Genomic DNA, 20,539 nt, shown 5'->3' with positions numbered 1-20,539 from the left:
AATTTGTTTCGAGCTAACTTCCAAATAAAAAAATTGCACAACTTTGCATGAATAAAACTAATATTTGTGAATGTCAAAATAATCTATCTAAATATTTTTTGCTCTGCGGTACGGCCTCATGCTGTGGTTCTACATGTTAATGTCCATGAACACAAATTTACGACATAACAGAACGAGTAGATGCACCTTGGTAATAGTATGTTTAAAAAGCAGCTGCCATAAAAAAGTATAAAACATTTTCTGCTGGTGGCAGGCCCTGTCCTCGCCTGCCATCAGGCTTGCACAGCAGCTACCATTGACTCTTCTCCCCGCAGGTAATGGGCCCATACCGAGGTGGCTTCCTGTAGTTTTCCAGGCTCAGCCCTGCCGAGCCCCAGGAGCCAAGCCTCGACCACCAGGCCTGGCTCCAGGCTCCAGCAGGGTGCTCCTGCTTTGCTGTTCTGAGCGAGGTTGCCTGTTTCTTGTAGTCAAAGTTGGCACAGGCTCTCAAAATGCAGCCATGAAGAGGAGGGTGCCTGGTTTGGGAACCTCAGGGTCTCACTTCTGCTGTTTTCAAATGATGCGGTTCTGTTGGCGACTACAAGTCATGACCTTCAGTGTTCCCAGAGGAGCTCCTCTAAGTCTGAGACCATGGTTCTCAACTGGAAAAAGGTGGAAAACTCCCTCTGGGTCACGGTTCAGTCTTTGTCTTAAGCAGAAGTTTTTAAGTAAGAGTCTTGTTGAGAATGGATGGAGTAGGAGATGGATTAACAAATCAGGTTAATAATAGTAATGAGAGTGTTGTTCTGGTCTTGTTATAGTCAAGAAGAAACACAGCCAAAAGGCAATGCTCTCAATTTACTGGTCTGTCTGTCTTCCAGCCTTCAGCTTTGGCCATAGTATGACTAAAAGAACAAGATCCTGAATACATACAAGTAGCTGAAATAAGTTTCCTCTGTAGAGTGGTCAGGATCAGCATTAGAGATTGAGTGAGAAGCACTTTCATCCATGGGGAGCTTGAAGAAGAACTGCTCCTCCTCCAAGTCAAAAGAAGTCACCTGAGGTGGTTCAGGCACCTGATTAGGACGCCTTCTGGACGTCTGCCTCTCGAGGTGTTTTTGGAAACATCCCACTAAGAGACATCAGGGCAGACCCAGAGTTCGCTAGAGGGATTATGCATCCTCTCTGGTCTGGGAACAATTTAGGATCTCCGGCAGGAGCTGGAGAGTGTTGCTGAGGAGAGGGGTGTCTGGGTTTCCCTTCTTAACCTGTTGCCTCCACAACCCAATCATGGAGAAGGGGAAGAAAATTTGCATGACTAAAATTAATGTTTTGACAAATGAGTTTAAAGAAGGTGCACTAAATAGTTAAAACTCATCTTGAGGAAGCACAAAAGGCAGTTGCTCCAACATCTAATGAGCATAAATGTGTGCAGCGTGTAAACCTCTCCGCATGTGGTTGATTTAATCACCTGACACTTTGTCACTATAACATTCTTTCAGCAAGCCTAATTTTATTCTTGTATATCTGTTTGCTACTGTTTGTAGTCTGGTTTAAAATTCCAGATTGTTAAAATGTAGCCACCCTCTTAAATAAATATATTTTCCATTTCCTTACCTATTTTCCCCCCAGAAATTGGATTATTATTGCATATTTTTAATTAATTTAAACCCTGTGATGTGCTTTTTTTTACTTTTTATCATTGAAAGGTAGCGGATGATCATGTTTTTGCCAGTGTCTGTTTATGTGTGTTGTAAAATATCTCATAAACCAGAGGACAAACTTGAATGAAACTCTTAAAGTAAGTGTTGGGTATAACCGATTAACTTTTGGAGTCAACTCAATTCAAGATGGCTTCCACAGGTAACTGACTTTAAAAGCACAAAACTCAAGTATAACTATAACTCAACTACTTTGACACATACTGACTGGATTTTTGGTCTGGTAGTAGCTGAGAGTCAGTCACAACACTTAATCTGAGGGTGACATTTCCTAATATCGTTTCCGCATAACGGCCACGACTCCATTTCTCAACATAAAATGATCCTGATTCAAAACTTTGCCCTGAAAGGCAGCGATCAATATGCATTCTTACAAAAAATAAAAATAAAAAATGCTAGGCCCTTTAAATTCAGAAGGTCTCCAGACTGCGCCCTGATCTGGTTTCGGGCTCTCCCCCTCCTCTCCATCTCTTTCGCAGAATCAGTGACTCAGCTGCAGGCGCAGTGTGGGGCTGCTGGCTTTTCAGGGAGGGACGGGTGGGCATCAAGGTGGGACACGGGAGAGGAGGGGCCACTCTTCACCCCCCCTACTTCCCCCTCTTTGAAGGCTACCAACCACAGTGTCTGAGCGCGGATAAGAAAATCACGCAACACATCGGAAGATATTTATGTAACTCTGTCTCTTAACAACCGGCCGCAAACCGATCATACCCGGGGTACGGTGACTGACAGGCTCTCCGCGAGCCTCCACATATAAGAGGGGGGAGGTGGGAGCCTCGGAGCCTCAGACCCTCCAGACTCTGGATGTAGGGAACCAAAGTGGACTTAAGCGCGTTTTTTTTATTTTTACGCACAGGGTTTGCAGGGAGCATCCTCATTTCATTCAGTTCATCCTGGGTGCAAACCATCAAACAACTTTTCATTTGCAGTTTTTTCCCCCTTGTTGGCGGATACTTCTCAGAAATTGAAAAAAATAATAGTATTCAGGTAAGTTAGACTTAATTTGGACGGATGAGTTTCTGACCGATTTTTTTTCTTTTCTTTGTGTGAGTGTGGATACAGCTGATGGCAATCCTACAGCACCAAAAGAAACATCTGAAAATCTACTTTTATTTCATCTCCAAAACAAAATCTTTTGCACATTCTATATGCTGTTTATTTTAACATGTATTAGTTTACCCCTCTGTTACTGCATTAATTAACTTTATTGCATCTATTGATATAAGAAAAAAAAAAGTCCAAACTCAACATTGACTCTTGGATGTTAAACAAGGAATGAACCCCCTCTAAAGAAAAGAAATAATACAATTTATTTGTTTTTTTATAAAGGAAAAATGCTTCTCAGGAGAAGTCTCTTCTTGTTGCTCCTATCTACATTCCATCAAGTAACACCTCAAGGTGAGTGGAAATATGTGAATTAATGTCATTAAAGTATTTAAAAACCTATATAGCAAATCAGTGCTACGAGCTGTTTTATTTCATTGTCATCAATGATTTTGAAATGATAGAAAATTTAACACCAGTTTTTTTCTCCCTTTTTATATAATTTTCAAAAAGTTCATGAGTTTTTTTTTCCTTTTTCTTTTTTTTTTTTACCTCTAAACTAACCTGTCTGTGTATCCTCATCCTCTTTTTGTCTGATTTTTAAGATGGAGAGCAGGAGGATGAGATGTCCTTCGACTTGTTTGAAATAAGCCACATCACACGCAAGACTCTTGGGGCCAAACAGTTCCGGGGCCAAAACTCTGACATCCCTGCCTACCGCTTTATCCGCTTTGACCACCTGCCTCCGGTCAGCCCCCCCATACTAAAACAAATCCTCCGACAGATCCAAAACAACGAGGGCTTTGTGTTCGTCGCCAGCATCCGCCAGGATCGCTCCTCGCGGGGGACCCTGATCGGTCTGGAGGGCCCTGATGGTCGGAGGCAGTTTGAGATCGTGTCCAACGGACGGGCCAACACTCTGGATCTGATTTACTGGGTGGACGGCTCGCAGAATGTGGTCTCGTTCGAGGACGTGGACCTGTCTGACTCGCATTGGAAGAACATCACGCTTCACATTCACGGGGAGACTGCAAACCTGTTCGTGGGCTGCAGCCTGATAGACAGCTTCATCCTGGATGAGCCGTTCTACGAACATCTGCAGGCCGAGGGAAGCCGGATGTATGTGGCAAAGGGATCCATTCGGGAGAATCACTTCAGGGTAAGACAGAGGCTTTGAGTTGGTTGAGGACTTCCCAGAATGTGAGAACCCTCCTGGTCACCTCATAAGAAACACAATCATGGTCTTTACATAGTGTCTAAATACAGTCCAACTTAAACAACTGGTTCAAAAAGACTAACAAAATCTTTCTTTAGCTTATGGCAGGGTGGCTCTGTGCTACTCAGACCTTTTTGTAAGGAAAAGACTCCAAAATTACACTCTGTTTTCTTGTGGTTGTAAAAATGAGGTCGACTAGTTCACAAGGAAGTTTCCATGCTGGGTTCTGACTAAAATATTTAAAATTATAAACCTATGTTCTATCTGAAATGAGTTCTAGGAGTCAAAATGTGTTTTTAAGATGTTAACCAACTTCTCTTACGTACCAGGGCCTTCTTCAGAATGTGCGTTTCATCTTTGATACCTCTGTGGAAGATGTCCTCCTGAGCAGAGACTGCCAGGTGATGAAACAAGGTGAGAGCTGAGTGTTTATTTGGTGGGTAATTATTGTAAATGTTGCAGTTAAAAGAGCATTTATCCAAAGTTCCCTAATGCACTGTAAAAGCTTTTTTTTGTGCCGTTTTCAAAACTCAAAATGTGAGTCAAACTTATTGTAACTACAAACAGTTTTGAGTCTGATACCTTGCAGATGTGATTTGGAAACTCTTTCACATGCAAACCCCCAACAGATAATATCTGTGTTTTGTTAAGTATGAAGCTAACAAAATCTCCTGACTTATGAATTTAGCTGGATTTTATTATTAATGGGTCAAAAAAGCTTGGCGGGGTCTCCCACCGGCTCCCTCTTCATGTTTATAGAAACAGCAGAGTGGATGCAGGGGCTTGAGGTTGAACAGTGAACAAAAAAAGTAATACAGATGCTTACATTTATTTTCACTGGCAGAGGACTTGGGATAATATCCTGGGAAGGAAAACAGAAAAAGGGAGAGTTGAAGGCGATGCTGCAGATCACAGAGCTTCCACTTCCAGCTGCTCACACACGTACACAGTGAGGTCATAAATTGGATGATTGGGTTGCATTTCTCAGCTGAGGTCTGGCTCACATGATGAATAAAGACCTACTGATCCTTAGCAGGGCTAACAAGAAGAAAAGCTTCAACTACTCATATAAAGGTATTAGAGTAAATCTGTACTTAGCTGTCTGTTGGAACATTCAAACAGATGACCAGACCTGGAAGCTCTGTTTTTGGTGTGTTTAGACAAAGTGAATCTATACGAATTGGGCATTTTGTTGTCTGTCACAGCAGTTGCTGCATATTTGCATATTTGTTGCTATAAGAAGTGCTGAATTCCAACTAAAGAAGTTTATTTGTGTAACAAATGTCACCATGGTTCAAATCATGGGGAAAGTTCAAGTCTTTTGCGGTAGTGTTCTGTGGAAAGGTTATAAACAATGAAATATCTTACCTGTTGCAGATGGCTATTTAAACAAGCTCAGTTTGGGAAAGTAGAGCGTAATTCTGACCAGATTGATAAGCTAATGGTTAGTCCGAGCAGAGCCAAGACCAAACTGGACTGTTGAAGTCTTAAAACGACTCCAGTCTCAACAGTTTCATCGTGGCTCAGGCGACCAATGATTTATAAACCTTTACATTACTAGTCAGTTTTATATAAAACAGTTTTTCTGACAGAAGTGCCCTAGGTTGCACTGAAAGTGCTACAGCTAGCTGCTGCCACTATTTGCATTTACATATTCTATATATTCTATGTAAATAACTATGTAATGTAAAAGTTTATAAACTAGTGTTATTTACAATTTAAAGGTTGACCAATACAGATTTTTCAATGGCTGATAACAATACAGATCTTTAGATATCAGAGCAGACTGTGGCTGATATATAACATCAATATATTATTTTTTCTGGCCAATACATATTTTCCATTTCATAAAAATATAAAATAATTGCTTAACACTTAGAAAAACTTGGACACTTAAAAAAATGCATAAAAGAGCATACTTGCTTAAAATAACTAAATAGTTGGCTACAGTGAGCTGATTATAGCTGCTGCAGCTTCATTTTCCTACTTTATGATAGCTTAAGCATGCACAGGCATGGACGGATGCCAACTTTTTTTTTAAAGTGGCAAATATGAACCGATCAAATTGGTTGGCCAAGTAATTGTTCTACATTTAATCTAATCTATTTGTGCTATAAACTCTGTTTCACCAAAATTATGTTGTTCAAAAAAGATTTCTACAACAGGTAAAATATTTACAGTTCATAACCTCACTGAACACCCTCTGCATTCTGCATGTTGGCTGGTACCAGTCAAACTTCTTCACCAGTAGAGTTTAATGCAAAAAGTCACTCATAAAACCACACGCCACACTCATAAAAACTGTCACACTGGACATTAATGAGTAGCATTAAAATTAGCCCGGCGTTTTGCTCTTTTACAAGTCTTTTTTCTCTCTACTTTGACAAAATCAAGAATCGGGGGAGAGGAGAGCGGCTAAATGCTTTCGCAGACAATCCCTCCTGAGATTTAAATGAATCTGGCAGGCTGCAGAGGAAATAAAACATAGCTGGACATCACTTGGCAGTTCGAATGACTGTTTGATTTAGAGCCCCCAATCTGTCATTATTCTTCACCAATTTACATAGCGACATCCACGCCAGTTGCAGATATGTGCTCTGCATTGACTGAATCTGCGTCTTGTTTAATTTGAAAATCACACATTATGTTGTAATTAAAGTTCGGCTCTATTGAGTTTCAACAAGGTTAATGAAAATAGAGATGAAACCATGGAAATGTGGGTGGTTATGTTAAAAAGGGTTCACTGCAAACAGCACCTACAAAAGCTGCCCTTTCCTGCTGTGCAACTTGTATAATTTGCCTGTTTGTGTTGTGCAAATATCCCAGCTGTTAGAGACGTTATGCTTAGCTGGATATCCTGCTCCACATGTGTTGAGTGTGTAAAGAAAATTTAGCATTTAGCCTCATTATGACCCGAAAACCACCCAGCAGTTAGCAGTTGTGAAGGATGAGGTTCTAACATGAACCGTGACGGTAACCAGGATTTGATAAATCCAGTGTAATTCTGTTTGTGTGGTCACTCCAGCCTGTTGGAAGTGTTTACTCATTTCAAAAGGTCTGGGGGATTTGTGGCTATATTTTTTTAATCATGTAATCACTGCCATCTTCTCTTGTTCTCCTACAGCCAAAAAATGCTCTCTGAGAAAAAGATTTACCATCAAGAATTCAGACAGATGCATTTCCTAATGAAACTAGCCTTCTTTAAATGAGTGCACATGGCAGAGTTTTAAACAATGATCCTGGTAGTGCTCCGGATATGTGATGGGGAGGATTCTCAGCTACTACCACACCAAATATCAGCTTAATATCTTTAAAACCGACTGAATTACAGCCAATTTTTGGGTTTGCTAAAGTTAATTAGCTGTGGCAGTCATCTCAAATCAAGTTGACCCTAAAAAATCAGTTGTAGATGTGAGTTTCCCCAAAATCCACCCACTGGTTCATGAGATATTTTGCTAACAAGCATACAGTATTCACCTTAACAGTTACTGCTAAAGTTTCAATCTTGCACAATCTGTGAGCACTCAAAATATGTGATGGGCATGACTGTCAGCTACTACCACACCAGATTTTACCTCTGTGTCTGCAAAACGGACTACGTTAAAACCATTTTTGTGTTCACTTAAGTCAATTAGCTGTGGCAGCCATGTTGAATCCGGTGTACTTTAAATGTTAATTAGTGGTAGATGTCCATCCAATAAGAGCTTTTTGAGAGTTTCCTTCAAATGTGCTCAGTGGTTAACAAGCTATTTTCCAAACAAATAAATAAATGCACGCACACGCTCACAAGCGATAACATTATTGTAATCAAACACTGCCGCTGACTGCACATCTCATTTTAGGAATGTAATAAACATTGCAGTTGCAGTAATGTTTATGATCTGTTTATGATGCTTTGGCAAGCTTCAACAAAACAGGAAATTTAACTCACTAGATCGCTTTTCTCTCTCTTTCAGATAATGAAAATGTTGTGAGTGAGAGCACAGAAGTCGTGGATGTGAGTCCTTCCATCACAACAAACATCATAGGTCAGAAGACAGACGACCTGGGCGCAGATATGTGCGAACGCTCATGTGAGGAACTTAGCACCATGTTCCAGGAGCTCAAAGGCCTCCGCGTTGTTGTCAGTAATCTCATTGATGGCTTGCAAAAAGTGGTGAGTTGTAAAAGTAACAAGTGTGTCTCTCATAGGCAGCATTAAACAAATATTTGAATCTGGTGTTTGCTTTAGAGCAGCCAGTTTTAGTGATTAATGCAAAATCTGCCTTTGTGTAAAGAAAGAAATTGTACTTTTTAGGATAAATGTTGCATTCTTTTGTGTACTCGCCAGAAAGTAAGAGGTTTAAAGAGCAGCGTGTGATAATTGAACCCGTTTCACTCCTGCTATCTGTGGCAGCGTGAGTCAGACACATTTTATGACATGTTACATGCGAACATAGGAAGTGTTCCCCTGGCAGTGACTCGGTCCAGTCTAATGTCTGGCCTTGTTTGAACAGCTCGTGTGTTTCCTCTGGGAGCCTCCTAGCAATAAGAGTCTGGGCATGAACCTTGGGGGGAAAAAACGAGGTTGGTATGAGAAGGGTCCCCGAGGCTCTTCCAGACCGAGTGGTGTCTTAGAGTCTAGTGCTGCTTATTGCTGTTCCCCTGCTCACGAAGAAGCCCACAGTCATACGCTCAGATCTTTGGCAGTGGCTTAATCGACTGACAGCTCCCAAGTTTGAAAGAGTCCAAGCAGAAATCCCCTGGTCTCCAAGTAGGTTGGAGGTTGTAATGTGAATAACTAAGCAGCTCTTTTTTAGCAGTTTGTTTTCTTTTTAGTAAAGCAATACGGATGGAAAAAAGCTAAGAGTTGTCAAAACCACAACCATGAGATGAAGTCTCATTGCAATCAGAGTCGAGAAGTTTTTTTGTTTTTGTATTTTTTGTACAATTTTAGTCTTTTTTTTAGCAAGATTGATCCCTTCAGAGGCAAGAAGAAAGAAAGCGATACTAAAATTATAAGGTAGTGTCTACCTCACTGGTATCACTGGGTCCGCAGAGGGATGTAAGTATGATTCAAGAATGAATTGGCCAAAATTATAACTGGATCCTATGTTTGGCTTCAAAGAGATACTTTGCATCTTTTGAAGTGTGGTGCTGTGGAAAATTCTGAAAACCTTGTGAAAGGATTTGTTTTAAGATATCAGAAATTCGCTTTGAACTGACCCTGATCAAACTAGGCGTTAGCTTGTCAGTCTGGTCCAAACTGACTCAAAGAGCTATCTGTAACAGGTAAGATATTAAATTAACTGTTTAGAAGCTTGCCACAGACCCTATTACAAAATTTCTGAAATAATCTCTTTAAACTGACAGCATAAATAATGTACAAATAATCTACATAAACATTTACTCTTCCTTTCACTACTTTGTGTAACCTCTTAAGAGCTCATAGTTTGTCTGCATTTGAATCTGGCATTTACCACTAACCATATACCTTTTTTTCATGTGTGTTTCAATCATTTCTGACTGCAAATCTGCTGCTGTGTGTTCAGACAGAGGAGAACACGGTCATGAAGGAGGCCCTCGGGAGAATAAAGGACTCTAAAGAGAAAAACATGTGCTGGCAGGACGGGCGTCTGTTTGAGGACAAGGAAGACTGGGTTGTAGACAGCTGCACTAAATGTACCTGCCAGGTAGTGCCAAGTCATACAGAAATATGCAAATTTACTGTGGGTATCTGTAAACTTGATGGATTTATAAAATGTATTGATCGCAGGAGTCCAAAATTGTGTGTCATCAAATCACATGCCCACCAGTTGCCTGTGCCAGCCCCTCTTTAATTGATGGAGAGTGCTGCCCCGTGTGCATGCGTAAGTAGTCAGCATACAAACTGTTGCAAACATGCTTTTTTTAAAAAAAAAGAAAATGATGGTGCAATGTGCCATAAAAACAATATTCCATTGACGTTAAACTTTAATAACACAGGACCTCTGCAGCCAGTTTGTCTGTGGGAATAAACCGCATATTTATTGACACTAAGAATGGCTTCTGTGGGTTTCTCAGATGAAGTCATCTGATAAACAGAGTGACATAAAAAAATAAAAGCTGGAGTCATCTTTTTTCATTACTTTGACAATTTGTTTAATGGCGTGAAAGTGTTTTGTGTGCAGTAAGAAGTAAAAGTATGTTACTTCCTCCAGCTAAAGACAGTGAGGACGGCTGGTCCCCCTGGTCAGAATGGACAGAGTGCACAGTCACCTGCGGGATAGGGACTCAACAGAGGGGCCGGTCATGTGATGCAACCAGCAACCCCTGCAGCGGAGCCTCTATCCAGACCCGCAAGTGTAGCCTGGGCAAATGTGACAGCCGTGGTTGGTATATTTTTTTCACAAGTTTGTCAAATCTTTTTCAGTTTTCTTTTTAAATGTGGTATCCAGAAGTTCCTGCCTCAGTGCTGGAGTATTGTTGAGAAGCATGTGCTTAATTGCCACTAACAATAATCTAAAACAAACATAGTATGACATATGGGAAGCAAGAACATCGTAAAAATAAGCACGCTGCAGTTACAAATGAGTTTGGGATCCTTCAAAATGCAAAACACTGAGTTCGCTCCTCCATAAATCTGGATCCACCACAGTGTGGCTGAATGAGAGTGTGGAGCTGGATGTCATGGTTGGGTTGTGGGGTGTGCCCAGTCAAAGTTAATTCCAAATAAATCACTGGCTGAAAGGGTGTTCCTCACTCCAATGACTCACCACTATCCTTCATGCAAAAATATAAAGAAATACTGGATCTTTTAATAGGCTGTGCCACATATGAGGTGGGGTGATACTGCTAGATTTTCGCTGGAGGCTGAAGCTGATGAATTGGGTATTTGATGGGTTATTGGATCGGCATGTGTTATTGCTTGCAGCAAACCTTACTTTGGTTCTATGTGAATTACAGAATCAGCCTAACCACTTGGAAATCCCACAATGCCATAAATACTGGCTCTAACATATTTAAAGTGGGCAACCCTTCTCAGTATCATTCTGTGTTTATTAACAAATGTCTGAAGCTTTTTGATTGATTGGAAAACTAGAGGAAATGTGTGTTTTGATGCGCTCTGCTTCTGTGATGTTCCATGCACAGTCCGCCAAGACGGAGGGTGGAGTTTGTGGTCTCCGTGGTCATCTTGTTCTGTGACCTGTGGGGAAGGGCAGATCACCAGAATACGGCACTGCAACGCTCCCCTGCCACAGCTGGGGGGCAAAGACTGCGAGGGGAGTGGAAGAGAGACTCAGAAGTGCACTGCCAAGCCATGTCCAAGTGAGTACCTCAGCTAAAGAAGGAATTTCTCAACAAGAAGCAGCTTTGTTAGAGCACCTATTGTGTCCACATGTCTTTGGATCCCCTTGGGCAACATTCCCGTGTGCTTTAGACTGGCTTTCTGTCAGTCTTCTTGGGAAACGTTGACCAAAATCAGCTCAGTATGTTTTTTCGATGTATTAAGTTCGTTATTTCTGTGTCTGCAGTCATTTTGGAGTTTGTTTATATATCAAGAGTTAAAGATTTTATGTAATGAAATGCAGTGCCAGTGCAGAGACTTTTCCTCCTACTTTGTTGCTTTACAACCTGGAAATACAGATGTGGTGTTTGTATTATATAATCAGCTCAACATGCTACCGCTTTGAGTGTTTAAAATATTTATCATTGCAAGACAAACAACAAAAAGATGTTAAAAAAACAGCACATGTACTGTATTCATCGCCTCTACTTTTTCAATATCTCTATTATTATGGCTAAACTTACCTGAAGACTTTTTGCTAATTCTTCAAAACAAAGCTGCTTTGGATTTAGGATGGATAGGTTCCTATAGTCTACATCTGGACCATTTTAAACCCTAAATATGCATGCTAAAGTGTCCTTACATAGAGAATCTCCAAGCTTTGATCTCTACTTTCTAATATCTTCAGTAATCATTGCTGTTGTTTTCAAATTTTTGTATTAAAATCTGTATTTCTTAAGAACTGATCTGTTTAAAGAGGTCCTTTTTCTTATGGTCTTTTTTGATGAGTGCATATTCAGTTACTGTATGTGATAGAAATGCTGTGGCAGGACATTAAGAGAGCTGTGCATCAATAAAAGCTAGTAACCTCAATAAATTAAGCAATATTGTAAAGACAAGTTGGTCAAGATTACTACACAACAATGTGAGAGACTAACAAGAGCATACAGAAGGATGCTCAATATTGAATCATATAGCCTTATGGGTTTTTCACAAGAAAAAAACTTATTTTATTTTTATATAAAGGTAGATTTACCTTAGGGGTGAAGTAATATTACAGTATGACCTGATACTACAAATTCACACTCTGGTTTACATATTTTTTCATTTTTTGGATTTATTAAAAAATCCCTAGTCTCTATTATATCACACAAAATCTCTAAACATATTTAGTTAGAGTGTAGATTGTAAAGCAACAAAATGGGAAATATGGCAAATGGTTGATTTTTTTTTTTTTCTTAAGGAAATGTGCATCTAATATATGAATCTTTTTAGTTGATGGTGGTTGGGGACCATGGTCTCCATGGGCAACTTGTTCTGCAACGTGTGGAGGAGGAATCAAAAGTCGATCACGGGAGTGTAACAGCCCTCAGCCTCAGTATGGTGGGAAAAAGTGTATTGGTGAGATCACAGACAGCGACAGCTGCAACAAGGAGGACTGCCCCATTGGTGAGTAATGTTCATTTAGCTCAAATAAATTTATTTATGGAGGCAACAGGCTCTAAATAAGTCAGTGTCTGGATGCTGATTAAGCCAACAATATCTCCATCTATTGAAGGCTTTCTTTTTAAATTTGTGCATCTCTTCCAATAGTCATACATTCTCCTTTACCTCAAAGTTGAAAAACATTTGAATCTTTGAGTCAAACTTATGGACCAAATATCTGCGGATTGATGGCATTTCAATCAGACAGCTATGAGACAAGTTTTGCTCATATAGTATGAGCATGCTAACAGTGAGCTCAAAGAAACTCTGTCCCTACTCTGCAGTACAGCTACCGGCCGACTAGAGCTACCACACTCGACATTTGTCACATATTTTTGAATGAATGCATCAGTTAAAGCTCAGAGACACATCATTTATTGAAAGCAGATTTTTTTTTTTTTTTCAAGACAAAGTTGGGAGGAAGAAGAATAATTCGAGCTAAATAATTTGGAGATTAACTACACATGTATGCCAACATTTACATCAGTTTTCCTTGTTTGTTTCCACTCATCTAACTCCTCTCACAGATGGCTGCCTGTCTAACCCTTGCTTTGGAGGAGTTGACTGCAGCAGCTCTCCAGATGGGTCCTGGGAATGTGGCCCATGTCCTGCTGGTTTTCGTGGCAACGGTTCCCATTGTGAGGATATTAACGAGGTAAAAGTCACAGCATTTCTTACATGTAAAAGCCACTCGGCTTTAGACACTTCATTTGGACATGTTTTTGCTGATGGACTTATTTATTCTGTTTTCTAGTGTGACATGGTGTCTGATGTTTGCTACAAAGTGAGTGGAACGCAGCGTTGCATCAACACAGATCCAGGTTTCCACTGCCTGCCCTGTCCAAAGCGCTACAAAGGCAATCAGCCTTTCGGTATGGGTATTGAGGCTGCCAAGAGGAACAAACAAGTAAGTTGGTGTTAAGATCTGTTCTGTAAATTATATTTTCATTTAGATGCTGATATTTTTACTTAAAAGGTCTAAAGTGAAGTCATAAAGGATACATTTTTACTGTCGTATATGTAATTTAACATGCCATACTTGTTACATTTAATTGGGACACAGCTGTTTTCCTCTCTTATATGATCACTAAATTAATTGAGTTGAAAAGAAAAACATACCATATAGCATTCCTCATGGTTCATTTTGACACTTTTTAGCCTCTGAAGCTGCCTGTCTGTGATTTCAGTTTGGCTTATCCCCAAACGCACTAACTGATTTGGAAAAAAGGTGAATTGTCTCATTGTTGGCATGAAGATGCTCCATTTCACAGTTTTGATCAAAGGCCCGTACTTGCTGTCATATTGGGCTTCGTGAGCTCATGGAGTCACATCCAAACTGCAGTTCAGTTCATCCTGTGGTAATGAATGGCAGCTGTGAATACCTTGCACTGTCGTAAAGGTGCAACAGTAGTTCACAGTGGGATGTAGGATGGCATTAAATAGGATCTCATAAAATCAACTGTGCCCAGAAGTGCCTCGCACTTTGGCTTTGTACAGAATTCCTTCCCTAACCCGTCACTTTCATTTACCATATCCCTCAGTCTAAAGGAGGCCTTTTTAAAGGAGAGCTGCTGGGACTGAAAGATAAAATAAGCATTTTAGACTTTTACATGGCTGACAATAAAATGAAAACAAAGTAAAAACACATTAAAGAGACATCTTTTATATTTTTTCAGCATGTTGCTTTTAAAGCTGGCTGATGTCAGATCTAAACTGATGCATACTTCTTTCATTTTTGCTTTTTAGGTATGTGAGCCAGAGAACCCGTGTAAAGACAAGACCCACAACTGTCACAAGTATGCTGAATGCATCTACATCAACCACTTCAGTGACCCGATGTACAAATGTGAGTGTCGTACGGGCTACGCTGGAGATGGTTTTATATGCGGCGAAGACTCAGACTTGGATGGATGGCCCAATCAGAACCTTGTGTGTGGTGCCAACTCTACTTATCACTGCAAGAAGGTATTTCTTCCAGTTTGATATTTCAAGTTTGATGCTGCTAACTCTGTGGTGACTCCAAACTCACCTGGGAAAACTCCTAAACTTTTCACTCTTGTTTATGCTTCAGGATAACTGCCCTAATCTTCCCAATTCTGGACAAGAAGATTTTGACAGAGATGGTCAAGGAGATGCTTGTGACAAGGATGACGACAATGATGGAATCCCAGATGACAGGGTATGTAACTTTTAGAGGTTTACAAACTTATCCCATTAGGAATAATAATTTTGTAGCACAAAAAACAATATACTTGATTTAAAACAGAATGAATCCTCATATTGAACTTTAAACCAATAAATGCTGTGAAATTTGATACAACTGTCAGGTCAAGCTAGTTTAGATCTCAGATAATAATGAACTTTTTAACAAACCTATACCTTCCACCACAGGACAACTGTGCCCTCCTTTACAATCCTCGGCAGTTTGACTTTGATAAGGATGATGTCGGTGACCGCTGTGACAACTGTCCATACGAACACAACCCTGCACAGATAGACACTGATCATAACGGCGAAGGTGATGCCTGCGCAGTGGACATTGATGGAGACGGTAAACTTGCTATGCTTATATCAGAGTTCAGGGGCAACTAATTATAATGCTTCTGCCATAAAATAAAAACTCAATATTCAAATTAACTGTTTTTTTTACCCCCAGAAATTCACAATGAGAATGACAACTGCCCCTATGTGTACAACACTGACCAGAAGGACACAGACATGGATGGTGTTGGAGACCAATGTGACAACTGTCCATTGCTTCATAACCCAGACCAGGTAACGTGTCTCATTGCAAATAATGGTACACAGTGTGCTCATATAGATGTAATAACATAGAGTTTTTCTATTATCCACCAGACGGATGTGGATAATGACCTGGTTGGAGATCAGTGTGATAACAACCAGGACATTGATGAAGATGGTCATCAGAACAATTTAGACAACTGTCCTTATGTGGCCAATGCCAACCAAGCAGACCATGACAAAGATGGGAAAGGAGATGCATGTGACTATGATGATGACAACGATGGTATACCTGATGACAAAGACAACTGTAGATTAACACCCAACGAAGACCAGGAGGATACTGATGGTAGGAATGTAACATTTTAAAGATTTAAAGTGCATTAAAACTTCAGCAGGAGGCTGTTTTCTTTTAGCATAGGTTTGATGGGTACAGAAATGTCAGTGCATAAAGCACCAAATTTGTAATGTTTCTGAAACATACCTGTATGCTAAGCTAACTATTTGTTTAGTGTCATTTTTGCCTAATTAAAAATATATTTTAGGTCTACAGTGTGTCGCTTGGTCATCTAATACTAGATTTTCTCTGGTATTTTCTGTGTATTTGGTCTTTGATTCCTCCCAGATGCTCAGTAATTAGTCTCTCTGCAGCAGGTGTAAAATTTAGTGGTTGTGGAAAGAATCAAATTGCCAGGTTGGTGCAAGTGATGTCATTCTGTTTAGTTAAAGGGCCAGAAGGGTACACGCCAGGTTGTGAAGTTTTTATTTGCTTTCAGCTTTGTGTGTGATTAATCGAAAGTGGTTAATTAAAGCCAGGTTACCTGGAGTTTGTACAGCTGTCTGTATCTGGAAGCAGAGCACAAAGTAGGAAGGCCTTAGACATGAAGCTTTAACAGTCTTGAAGCTTTTCAGATAGTGTTAATTTAATAGAACCGCTTGAGGTCTTTGTACAATATAACAACCTGCTGACAAAAGGAGGTTAGCAACTTTCATTCGGTGTTCCTCATTAGCAACTTCCCAGAGTTTCTGACATGCAGTCAAGCTTCCATTAGACTTTAGGCTTTACCTTATAAGTACCGGTGGAAATTGTCACAGCATAAAAAGTGGGCTGTTTTGCTTTAAAAGACTTGGCTAGGATATTAAAACCAATTTCCTGTCAGGAATTGTCATTTTTCCGTTCATTTTTCTTATTAACTTGGCAAATGCTCCAAACAGTCTCTGCAGAGGCACTATTACGGTACTCACGTTAGCTGCTATAGTTATTTTTTCCAACTTGTACAAAATTAGGTCAACCCTACTAATGTGTTTTCATTTGAAACAGGTGATGGAAGAGGGGACGCATGCAAAGACGACTTTGATAATGACAACATCCCAGATATCCTCGATGTGTGTCCAGAGAACAATGCGATTAGTGTGACAGACTTCAGGAAGTTCCAGATGGTCCACTTGGATCCTAAGGGAACCACTCAAATCGATCCCAATTGGGTGGTGAGACACCAGGGCAAAGAGTTGGTTCAGACTGCCAACTCTGACCCAGGCATCGCAGTAGGTGAGCAGAAATTCATTGTTGAACTTCTTTTGACTGAGCTCCAAGATGTAACAAGTCTTTGTTGTTTTTCCTTTACACCATTGCAGGTTTTGATGAGTTCAATGCTGTGGACTTCAGTGGAACAATGTATGTGAACACAGACAGAGACGATGACTATGCTGGCTTTGTGTTCGGCTATCAATCAAGTGGGCGCTTCTACGTAGTCATGTGGAAGCAGATCACACAGACTTACTGGGAGGACAAACCCTCCAAAGCTTTTGGCATCTCGGGCGTTTCGCTCAAAGTCGTCAACTCAACCACAGGAACTGGGGAAAACCTCAGGAACGCTTTGTGGCACACAGGCAACACAGCAGGACAGGTAGGATGCAATCTAAATTCTTTGTGGTATGTTTTAAAGGCTGATCTAATATTAGATTCTGTGAATGGTTTTGTATAGGTCCGCACTTTGTGGCATGACCCCAAAAATATTGGTTGGAAGGATTACACAGCTTATAGGTGGCATCTCATCCATAGACCAAAGACTGGCTTTATAAGGTAAACCTACCTACTGTATCTACAGTATATATATCCAGACCTACTTATAGTAAACAACAATTTGCTAATGTTGTATTGTACCTATTTTTTCAGGGTTGTGGTCTATGAAGGCAAGCAGATCATGGCTGACTCAGGACCAGTTTATGACAAGACATTTGCCGGAGGGAGGTTAGGTTTGTTCGTCTTCTCGCAAGAGCTGGTTTTCTTCTCCGACCTCAAGTACGAGTGTAGAGGTGAGTAAGAACCACTTTTCTGAAAACACCAGTATGTTCGTATGAGTCTGTGAGGAAAATCTTGTGCATGTGTGTTTTTTTTTTAAAATGTGCAACAACAGATTGCTGTACAGACACAAAGAAAGTGTAATTCAGGAGTCTCCAATCCTGGTCCTGGAGGGCCACTATCCCGCGTGTTTTAGTTGTTTCCCTGCTCTTCACCAGCTCTTGAAGTTGTTCAGAGGCCTGTTAATCAGTCATTCAAATCAAGTGTGTCAAAGCAGAGAAACAACTAAAATATGCAGAATAGTGGCCCTCCAAGACCAGGATTGGGGATCCCTTGTATAATTGAGGTTTTTGTTATCAGAAAAAATCTTTAGTTTGAAGCATTGACATCTTTATTTTTTATTTTTTCTAACTTGTGTATTGGATTTTGTTCATATGTTAATTTGGTCATTAAGTTGGGGAACTTTTTATGTCAACAACTTGCCATTTTTCTAATGAACACATTAACAGACGTTTATGTGACCCACACATGTCAAATCATGTAGGGTATCAAAAATTAAACAAATGTTGTTTTTTGTAAATGTGGTTAAAGCGTTTATTTATACCTTCAACATGTTTTTCAAACCTCAGATAAGCCGGAGTTTCCAACAGTGTTCATAAGGTAATAATGAGAGGGTTTGCTTGTTTGAGTGTTGTGTGACGCAATAAAAAAATTGCTGTTTCTGTTTGTCAGCTTGCCCATGCACAATGCCCCAGATGCATTGTGAAAGGCTTTGTGCGTCAGTCCAAAGACTTCATATTCTCTGCTGAGCACTAAACAGCTGAAAATATGTCTGCAGCACTTATTCACAATCACAGCCACAGTACCGGAGACAGGCTTCTTTAATGCCCATGTTGCACAAGTTGTTCCTGCATTTTGGCACTTTTTGTTGTCAGTTTCGTGCCCCAGATTTATTTCTGAATTTAGCAATAATGATTTTTGTCCAATCTTCTTGCAGATAACTGAATTTAAGAGTAAGAAGAAATGTCAAAAGGCAAAAGACAGGAATCTCTTCAAACGAACATCCCTTTCAACGGAAGTTAGAGTTTGCACACTCACATGCTTTGCCTTTATTCATCGACTGCAGGCGACATCACAGCGGACGTCAGGTTCCCCAGTGACTGATACAAGAAAGAAAAACTGATATGAGTGAATGGGCTTTCAAAAGCCTCTTTAGAATATCTAAATACAATTAATGTACTTATTTTACATTTCTGTAACTCATTGTGTGACCACTTTCTTGCAAGGGCATAACTTACAAGGGAACTCTTTGTGCTTTCCTGCAGTTTTTTTTATTTTATTTTTTATTCCGTATTAACTCTTGACTTGGTTTTTCTGTTTTCACTCGTCTGTTGGCCAAACAAGTGTTGATACTTTATCAGACATAACATGTAAGTGAAATATTCATTTAATCCATCACTATTTGTCCTCATTCTTCTCATCCTGAAGGCGTATTTCTCATGGAGATCTTGAGTGAACAGTTTCAGCAGTGCCAAAGATGTTTATACTAAGTCTGTACCATATTTTCTTTTGTAAATTATTGAAGCTCTGCCTGTTTTGTTTGCATTTTTTTTTTGCTAGTTTGTAAATAATTTATTTATTTGTTTACACTGACATATATTTGAATATCACATCAAGAGAACATATTACATTATCTCAAGATTTTAAGTGTTGTCGTGCACTTTCTGTACTTGTTAGTTTTTGAAATCTTTCATAAAACTATATTAAAAATTTGCTTCAACAATAAACACAGCAGATGTTTGTGTATGAGATGGAGGAAGGAGAGTCTGGTTTTTCAGTTTTAGACTAGCCCTTGTCCTCAGAGATGTATCAAGGTGTGACTGTAACATTTTTACTCGTGTTTAAAAAGGGTTTCGGGTCCAAATTGGTTGTTACATTTTTAAGTGCTTGTGTCACTTCTCATCATTTGAGGGTTTGAGGTTCAATAGTCACTTTGTATTTTGAAGAAAAATAAAAAAAAATGTACAAAAAAAAATGCAAATACGTTTTTATTCACGTGTTAGTTTTAGGTTTATTTTGTGAATGTTGTGAAACAGTGTTGGTAGAAAAGAGTCCAGATGAACATCTCTAAAGACTAAGTGTGACTGCGACTGTACGAGGTGGACTGAGAGCATGTGAGTCTCTAATTTGGTTGTCATTAGTCTGTATATCCTGTGTATCATTTATGTTCTTACCTGCTTGATTCCAATGTTCTTGAAAGGTTGCAATGCACAAATTGTACATGTTTTTTTCTGTATTTGTGTTGTCAGATACACATTTGTTTCCAGAGATTGGTAAATTGTTCTGTTTCATAAATAAAACATTTTTACACCACTTCATTTTAGCAGCTGACAGGTTTGGGCGTAATATTTCAATCTTTAAAAAAATTCTGTGTGTGTGCAATACATATAAATATTAAAAAAACAAATAACTTTTGCAAACACTTTATACATGTTTTTAGATCTTTGGCTATCAAGCTACACACTGTTGTGTTTAGGAAAAACATCTGCATAGCACATACTTAGTATACATTATTCTGTTTTAATGAGTGCTCCAACTGGTCAGCTAACATTTAGCTGTGGTCTAGTGCAAACTTTAATTGCACTAGACCTGACTCAAGATGGCCACCACAGGTAATTAACCTGAGCAAACACAAAAATGGCAATAACTTAGTCAATGCTACAAAATTTGACCTCAAATTTAGCGTGGTGGGAGCTAAAAGTCATCCTAAACACATGCTCTGAGCACAAATCATTGCACAAAAT

At 39.7% G+C, this 20,539-nt stretch overlaps 1 protein-coding gene across 2 annotated transcripts; it reads left to right on the top strand.

The window, feature by feature from the left end:
• Positions 1-2,303: 2,303 nt before the first annotated feature.
• thbs2a (thrombospondin 2a) lies at positions 2,304-20,113 on the top strand. Of its 2 annotated transcripts, XM_017413064.3 has the most exons (23): positions 2,307-2,687; positions 3,030-3,098; positions 3,350-3,903; positions 4,290-4,374; positions 7,917-8,116; positions 9,492-9,632; positions 9,716-9,809; positions 10,140-10,310; positions 11,071-11,247; positions 12,482-12,655; positions 13,219-13,346; positions 13,446-13,598; positions 14,438-14,656; positions 14,763-14,870; positions 15,083-15,242; positions 15,348-15,466; positions 15,548-15,782; positions 16,755-16,982; positions 17,069-17,340; positions 17,419-17,516; positions 17,610-17,749; positions 18,365-18,395; positions 18,733-20,113. In XM_017413064.3, the coding sequence occupies exons 2-23, from the start codon at positions 3,035-3,037 to the stop codon at positions 18,734-18,736; spliced, it is 3,555 nt and encodes a 1,184-aa protein (XP_017268553.1). In that variant the 5' UTR covers positions 2,307-2,687; positions 3,030-3,034; the 3' UTR covers positions 18,737-20,113. The 2 variants fall into 2 exon arrangements, with proteins under 2 accessions (XP_017268554.1, XP_017268553.1); XM_017413065.3 differs by lacking the exon at positions 18,365-18,395 and having other exon boundaries at positions 2,304-2,687.
• The last annotated feature ends 426 nt before the right edge of the window (positions 20,114-20,539 follow it).

This window comes from Kryptolebias marmoratus, linkage group LG22, assembly GCF_001649575.2.
Source record: "Kryptolebias marmoratus isolate JLee-2015 linkage group LG22, ASM164957v2, whole genome shotgun sequence".
Classification (NCBI taxonomy): Eukaryota; Metazoa; Chordata; class Actinopteri; order Cyprinodontiformes; family Rivulidae; genus Kryptolebias; species Kryptolebias marmoratus.
Note: the sequence above shows the minus strand (reverse complement) of the source record. Positions and strands in the feature narration are given on the sequence as shown.

What these genes read in the sequence shown, in the direction of transcription:
- thbs2a (XM_017413064.3), top strand. Translation starts at nt 3,035, where the DNA reads ATGCTTCTCAGGAGAAGTCTCTTCTTGTTGCTCCTATCTACATTCCAT. An exon ending in ATTGTGAGGATATTAACGAG is followed by an intron (nt 13,347 to 13,445) that starts GTAAAAGTCACA and finishes TCTGTTTTCTAG; the next exon opens with TGTGACATGGTGTCTGATGT. An exon ending in TGCTTCATAACCCAGACCAG is followed by an intron (nt 15,467 to 15,547) that starts GTAACGTGTCTC and finishes ATTATCCACCAG; the next exon opens with ACGGATGTGGATAATGACCT.